Below are 7,913 nucleotides of genomic sequence, written 5' to 3' on the forward strand. Positions count from 1 at the left end.
AAGACCTCACGTTGCCAACACATGTACGGAGAAACTGGATGAACTTTTGACACGTTTTTGGGAGTTAGAGACGTGTAAAACGGACAGTGTTTTCTCATTGGAGGAATATGCCTGCGAGAAGTTTTTCGATCGCACTACGGTCCGAGATGCAACAGGAAGATTTGTAGTTACACTGCCCAAAAAGGATTACCTTATTCAACAACTCGGGGATTCGAGGAACATAGCCATGAAGCGCTTCCTTTCACTCGAGCGCCGCCTTACTGCAGATCCTGAGTTGAAGCGGATGTATCGTGATTTCATTCACGAGTATCTCCAAATGGGACACATGGAAGAAATTGTTGGAGACGAAGAAAGTTCCAGAGTATTTCATTCCTCATCATTGTGTCATCAAACTCGAAAGCACGACCACTAAACTACGGGTTGTGTTTGATGCGTCGTGTCCCACATCGAGCGGCCTCTCGCTGAACAACGCATTGATGGTAGGACCTACGGTGCAGGATGACATCATCTCGATCGTCCTCCGTTTTCGATTCCACAGAATCGCCATAGTGGCAGATGTGGAGAAAATGTACCGCATGGTACAGCAACAACTGGCGGATAGAAGGCTGCATAAAATCCTGTGGCGTGACAACCAGAACGAACCTATTCGAGTGTTTCAGCTAAACACTGTAACATACGGTACGGCATCGGCGCCGTATTTGGCTACCAAGTACCTCAAACGTCTAGCAGAACTAGATGGGAACAAGCTCCCAGAAGCGGCCAAGATTCTCTGCAAAGATTTCTATGTCGACGACATGATGTCCGGTGTTGACGGCATTGAGGAAGGAGTCAAGATATGCAGCGATATTCAGCAACTCTTGCAAGGCGGAGGGTTCAACCTCAGGAAGTGGAGCAGTAACTGTCCAGCAGTATTAGAGAATATACCTAAGGAGCTTCAGGACGATCGAACATCTTTCGAGTTGGACGATTCTAGTGCTATTATCAAAACGCTGGGTCTCATCTGGGAGCCCAGGTTGGACGTCTTCCGGTTCAAAATACCGGAGTGGAACACATCGGAAATCTGTAAACGCACGGTCATTTCTGATTTAGCTCGGATATTTGATCCACTCGGGCTTATCGGAACAGTGATCGTTTCCGCAAGAATGTTTGTCCAGAATCTCTGGAAACAGAAGATATCGTGGGACGAACCGCTAACATGTGATCTTCAAGCCCAATGGCTGGAGTTTAGATCCAGCCTATCGCAGCTTGGAAACTTGCAGATTCCGAGGTGGGTTGCTTTCAGAAAGGATTGCCTTTCGGTGGAGCTCCACGGCTTTTGCGACGCGTCTATGAAAGCCTATGGAGCCTGTTTGTATGTGCGATGCACCCACTTCGATGGCACCATCACGTCCAACCTACTAGTCACAAAATCAAGAGTCGCGCCGCTGTCCGAAGTAGAGAAGAAACGAAAGAAACTCACGATTCCCCGCTTGGAGTTGTCCTCTGCTGTATTACTGGCTCACCTCTACGAAAAAACGTCTGCTAGCCTCACGATTTCAACGCAGTCGTACTTTCATACCGATTCCATGATCGTTCGGTATTGGTTGTCTTCTCAACCGTCACGATACCAGATGTTCGTAGCAAACAGAATATCGGAAGTACAACACCTCACGAGGGCCGGTACGTGGCGACATGTTGCCGGTACAGAGAACCCTGCGGACGCCCTCTCTCGCGGTATTCCAGCAGCTGAACTGAAGCAGGACTCGTTGTGGTGGTATGGACCAAGTTGGCTGCGAGAAGATAAGGATTGTTGGCCCAAAACACAAGAAGTGCTCCTGGAAGACCTGGAGAAATCGTACCTCGAAGAGGGATTTGTGGTCGCGTCTGTTGCTACAATACCAGAGCCCAGTGAGATCTTCAGCCTGCGATCTACTCTACACCGCTCGGTAAAACTAGTAGCGTATTTGCTACGATTCAAGCACAATGCACTTCGTACTCGCGACAACTGTAGGAGAACTGGACCACTGACCCTGAAGGAGCGGGAAGAAGCATTAATGCAGTTGGTGAAGCTGTCACAATGGGAGTGTTTCGCTCGAGATATAGCTGAATTAGAACGTCACGGGGAAGTGCGGTCGACCTCTCGCATTCGTACGCTTCATCCGCAATGGGTTGAAGGCGTACTCCGGGTCGGCGGCCGGCTTGAAAATGCCCGCATATCGATGGACCGGAAACATCCTATTCTCCTAGACAAAAACCACCCTCTAACTTCCATGATTATGCGACACTACCACTATGAACACCTACACGCGGGCCCGCAACTGTTGGTGGCCAGTGTACGAGAACGATTCTGGCCGCTCAGTGCCCGTAGTCTCGCCAGGAAGATTATACACAGGTGCATCACCTGTTTCCGCAGCAAGCCAACATCACAAGATCAATTGATGGCCGATCTACCGGCCGAACGAGTTACTCCAGCTCCGCCATTCTTGCGAGTTGGGATCGACTATTGCGGACCTTTTGTTGTTCGCTATCCGAATCGAACGAAAATCTCCGTGAAACACTACGCCGCAATTTTTGTCTGCCTTGTCACGAAGGCGGTCCATATTGAAATGGTTTCCGATCTCACAACCCAAGGATTCTTGGCTGCGTTGAAGAGATTTGTTGCTAGGCGAGGGAAACCAGCGATGATCATGTGCGATAATGGGACAAATTTCGTGGGTGCTCGACGGGAGCTTGATGAGCTCGCTATGCTGTTCAAAACCCAGCATTCCCAGCAGTCTATTGCGGGAGGTGCAGCGGACATCGGAATTGAATTTAAATTCATTCCAGCCAAATCTCCAAACTTTGGCGGCTTGTGGGAGGCGGCTGTAAAGTCGATGAAACAGCATCTGCGGAAAACAATCGGTTTGAAATCTATCACGCCCGAAGAGTTGAACACGGTGTTCGCGCAAGTCGAAGCATGTCTCAACTCAAGACCGATTACTCAAATGAGCAGTGATCCTAACGATCTCAGCGTGCTAACCCCTGGACATTTCCTTGTCCAGCGACCACTGACAGCGGTAGCAGAACCGTCGCTACGAGATGTTCCAGAAAATAGGCTATCCAGGTGGCAGCAGGCTCAGAACTTTGTTCAACGGATCTGGTGCAGATGGTCAACCCAATACCTGTCAGATCTACATAACAGGACCAAGTGGACGCAGCGGAGGAACAACTTGTTCATCCGATGGACGATGGTCCTAATCAAGGAGGACAATCTGCCACCTCTTAGGTGGCTTCTCGGACGAGTAACTCACATCCATCCGGGTGCTGACGGGAACGTCAGAGTTGTCACCATAAGGACAAAGGACGGGAGCATTGTCCGGGCAGTCTCGAAAATATGTATCTTGCCCTTCAAAGAAAACGAAGAACTGCAGCTCGCTGGGGAGAACTAGGCCTCCTCCATCGAAGGCGCAGGGGCGCCTGCGGGAGCCATCCGGCTCCCGCATTCCAGTTAAGTGTTGTGTTGTAAATACCTTTCAAAAAACTCAAGGAATGTTTTGTCCCCCAGCTACCCGTCCGAAGGCCGCCGGCCTTCACCGAAGTCACCATCATCTGCCACATCCCGCTAAACATCGTCCGTTTGACTGCTCAATCGCTGGCTCATCTTCTCAACCCATGATACCCGCATCCAATGCAACAACGCATTCACATGATGGAATCCGGCATGCTCCGGAGACCTGTTGCCCACTTCGGCGGTCTGTAAACGCCGGCTGCCCACAACAACATGTGCTCATCCGAGTACCTCATCCACGTAGTCATCCATCAACCGTTCATCTGCAACCAACAATTCATCGGACACGTTCAACCTGGCGAACGCATCGTCATCGGCGTAGGAGCGCCCGCGGAGGCGCGCAAGCCTCCGCGACAGGGAAGTCGTTGAAAGCTTGTTTAAAATTTGTAAAAAAGCGCCTCTCATATTTTTCAGTTATTTGTTCTGTCCACTGCGAGCTCGCAGTTCGAGGAAGGATCGCGGTGGTGAAGGTCAACCCACTGCATTCGGTACGAGAAGAAGATATCGCTACGACGACGACCAGACGAAGATCCACGCGAGGCAGCTGATGACATCGGCTAGTAACTGGTTCAACAAGCGATGCGTTCCGCATAAGTTGCAACATCGAGTTGATACATCTTCATTTTGACATGTTCTGTGTATTCTTAGTATTTAAATCAATGTGTTAGATGTGTTAGATTTTTTTTTTTATCTAGTTCATTTATTTGAGGCTCAATCGCGTATAACGCTTTACGGAGCCGAATATCTCTTTTTGCACTTAATAATATACTATGTACAAGATAATAACTTTTCAATCATGTTTGTTAGTGATGGGTGGAGGCCAGGGTACTCGTGGCAGCTCGAGGTTAGAAGGTCACATTTTGAAGGATGGACAGGGTGAGGACTGGACCAAAGGTTTCACTGCAGCTCATCCGGGTGGTAATCGCATTGTTCTAACGTGTTCGGTGTCTTGTGGTGATGGTACCAGCTTGTTGAGGGGCTTGGTCTTCCGGATGGCCAGGAGCAGCTCGGTAACACGAGGAGGACAAAACAGAAAAAAAAAACTGGAGAAGAAAACACAAGCGAATTAAGCTTTTATATCAGATGAGCGGAGGACAAAACAGAGAAAAAAATGGAGAAGCAAACACAAGCGAATTAAACTCTTATACCAGATGAGCGGAGAAATTCATAAATGGATTGCATATAGGGGAGATCGCGGGTTCCCAACACATCCCTTACTGGAACGAAGGGTTGTCTACCTCGGGCCTCAAGGGTATCCAATAGTAGTGCTCTGGAGGCGTCATTATCCGGGCATTGCCAAACTACGTGGTCGATGTCATCATAACCGGAACCGCACTTAGTGCAAACATTGTTGAGCGCGAGGTTTATTCTATGCAAATGTGCGCCTAGCGAGTAGTGGTTTGACATAAGTCTTGACATTACGCGAATAAAGTCTCGACCTACGTTCAAACCGTAATGCCACGCTCGCAAAGAAACTTTAGGAATAATCGAATGTAACCACCGTCCCAGTTGATCATCTCGCCAATCATGTTGCCAACTTTGAAGAGAACTCTGGCGAACTAAATGGAAAAATTCATCATGTGAAATTCTTCTATCATAGATCTCGCCTTCCTGTGCGCCCACCTTTGCGAGAGAATCCGCCTTCTCATTGCCATAAATTGAGCAATGAGAGGGGACCCATACAAAGGTAATCTTGTATGATCTTTCGACCAGTGCACACATCTGCTCTCTTATTTTTGTAAGAAAGTAAGATGCATGCCTTACAGGTTTCATCGACCGGAGTGCCTCAATAGAACTAAGACTATCCGAGAAGATGAAGAAATGGTCTACGGGCATGTTGGAAATCATCCCCAAAGCGAATTCGATTGCTGCCAGTTCAGCAACATAAACAGAACAAGGTTCTTGAAGTTTTCGGAAGGCGGTGGAATTTTCATTGAAAACACCGAAGCCAGTAGACCCATTGATGCGGGACCCATCAGTGAAGAATCTCTTACAGGAATTGACATTTTGGTACTTTCCGTTAAAAATGCGAGGAATAGATATACACCGAAGTTGATCTGGTATTCCCTGAACAGCTTGTTTCATGGACAGATCGTATTTAACAGAGGAACTGTCATTGGTGAAGTGTACACGAGGAGGATTATAACCTGGGAGGCTTATATCAGATGACATGTAGAAAAGATAGATTCTCATGAATTTTGACTGAGTGTTCAGACTGAGCATTTCTTCGAAATTTTCAATGACAAGTGTGTTGCTCACTCCACACTTGATAAGTAACCTTAGCGAGAGCTCCCAGAAGCGGTTCTGGAGAGGTTTCACCCCTGCCAGGACCTCCAGGCTCGCATTATGCGTTAAGTGCATACAGCCGAGGGCAATACGCAAACAACGGTATTGAATTCGTTCCAGCTTTATTAGGTGACAATTTGCTGCTGAGTGGAAGCAGAAAGAGCCATACTCAATAACAGAGAGAATAGTCGTTTTGTAAAGTTTTATGAGGTCTTCCGGGTGAGCACCCCACCATGTTCCGGTAATTGTGCGTAGAAAATTGATCCTTTGTTGACATTTTTGCACCAAATACTTGATTTGGGTACCCCAAGTGCCTTTTGAATCAAACCAGACCCCAAGGTATTTCGAAGTCAAAGATTGGTCGATTTCTATTCCCAAAAGATTGAGTTTCAGTTGGGCTGGGTTCCGCTTTTTAGAAAACACAACCAATTGAGTTTTTTGCGGAGCAAACTCGATCCCCAAATCTCTTGCCCAGGTTGACAGATTATTTAGAGAATGTTGCAATGGTCTTTGCAATATTTCTGCATGTGGGCCTTTTAGAGAAACCACAGCATCATCTGCAAGTTGTCTTAGCGTGCATTGTCCTTCCAAGCAACTATCAACGTCTTTCACGTAAAAATTATAAAGCAAGGGACTTAAACATGAGCCTTGGGGTAGGCCCATGTAACTAATTCTGGAAGTTGTCAGTTGTCCGAGATTGAAACTCATATGTTTTTCTGACAACAAATTATACAAGAAATTATTTAAAATTCCTGGAAGTCCACTATTGTGCAGTTTTTCTGACAATATTCCTATGGAAACTGAATCAAAGGTTCCCTTAATATCCAAGAAAACTGAAGCCAGTTGCTCCTTTTCCGCATAGGCCAGTTGAATATCTGTTGAAAGCAACGCTAGACAATCGTTTGTTCCTTTGCCCTTGCGAAACCCGAACTGTGTATTTGAAAGCAAATTATTCGATTCAACCCAATGGTCGAGTCGCGATAGGATCATTTTTTCTAACAATTTCCTTAAACATGATAACATAGCTATTGGGCGGTATGAATTTGGATCAGACGCTGGTTTACCAGGCTTTTGAATAGCTATTACTTTGACCTGTCTCCATTCTGGCGGAACAATGTTATTCTCCATAAATGAGTTGAACAGGTCCAGTAATCGTCTTTTCGCGATATCTGGGAGATTTTTAAGAAGACTGAACTTGATCATATCGCGTCCCGGAGCGGAATTGTTGGATGAAAGAAGAGCCATAGAAAATTCCAGCATAGTGAAGGGTCTGTCCAGAGAACCATCTCTTGAGGATGTTTCCCAATAAATCGGTTGTGCTGGGACTGAGTCTGGACAGACCTTTTTCGCGAAGCTAAATATCCAACGGTTGGAGTATTCGTCACTCTCATTAGAAGAAGAGTGGTTTCGCATGTTGCGAGCCACTCTCCAAAGCGTTGTCATTGAAGTTTCTCTAGAGAGGCCCTCAATGAAGTGACGCCAATAACTACGCTTTTTCGCTTTCAGCAGGTTCTTCAGCTGTCTTTCGAGCTTAGCATACTCTTGATAAAGATCTGAGGTACCGTGCCTACGAAAAGTTTTGAAAGCATCAGATTTTTTAAGATACAACTGGGTGCAATCATCATCCCAGCCTAGTGTGGCTGGTCTTCTTTTGAAGGTTGCACTTGGAACACGTCGTTTTTGTGATTCTAATGCACTCTTGTATATCAGTTCAGACAGGAATCGATACTCATCCAAAGGTGGGAGGGGATTGAATGATTCGATGCCAAAAGATACCGCTTCTGCATATTTTTGCCAATCGATATTCCTTGTGAGGTCGAAAGGAACCTGAATTGGTTGGTCCGACCTTTCACTATTATGCTTTATGGTGGTTATAATGGGCAAGTGATCACTACCATGAGGATCTTCGATCACCTTCCACGAGCAATCGAATGATAATGAACTTGATCCCAGTGATAGGTCAAGACGACTTTCTTTGCCGTCAGATGCAATACGTGTCACTTCACCTGTATTCAAAACGTTCAAGTTGAAATCGTCGCATAAATCATAGAAAATGGCCGCCCTGTGGTCGTCATATGGTTCGCCCCACCCAGTACCATGT

The 7,913-nt window shown here is 46.6% G+C and overlaps 1 protein-coding gene across 1 annotated transcript; it reads left to right on the forward strand.

Moving 5' to 3' along the window:
* Positions 1-476: 476 nt before the first annotated feature.
* On the forward strand, positions 477-3,407 carry LOC134286159 (uncharacterized). The gene has a single exon (XM_062847731.1). The coding sequence runs from the start codon at positions 477-479 to the stop codon at positions 3,405-3,407; it is 2,931 nt and encodes a 976-aa protein (XP_062703715.1).
* The last annotated feature ends 4,506 nt before the right edge of the window (positions 3,408-7,913 follow it).

The sequence above is a fragment of the Aedes albopictus genome, chromosome 2, assembly GCF_035046485.1.
Source record: "Aedes albopictus strain Foshan chromosome 2, AalbF5, whole genome shotgun sequence".
Lineage (NCBI taxonomy): Eukaryota > Metazoa > Arthropoda > Insecta > Diptera > Culicidae > Aedes > Aedes albopictus.

What these genes read in the sequence shown, in the direction of transcription:
- LOC134286159 (XM_062847731.1), top strand. Translation starts at nt 477, where the DNA reads ATGGTAGGACCTACGGTGCAGGATGACATCATCTCGATCGTCCTCCGT.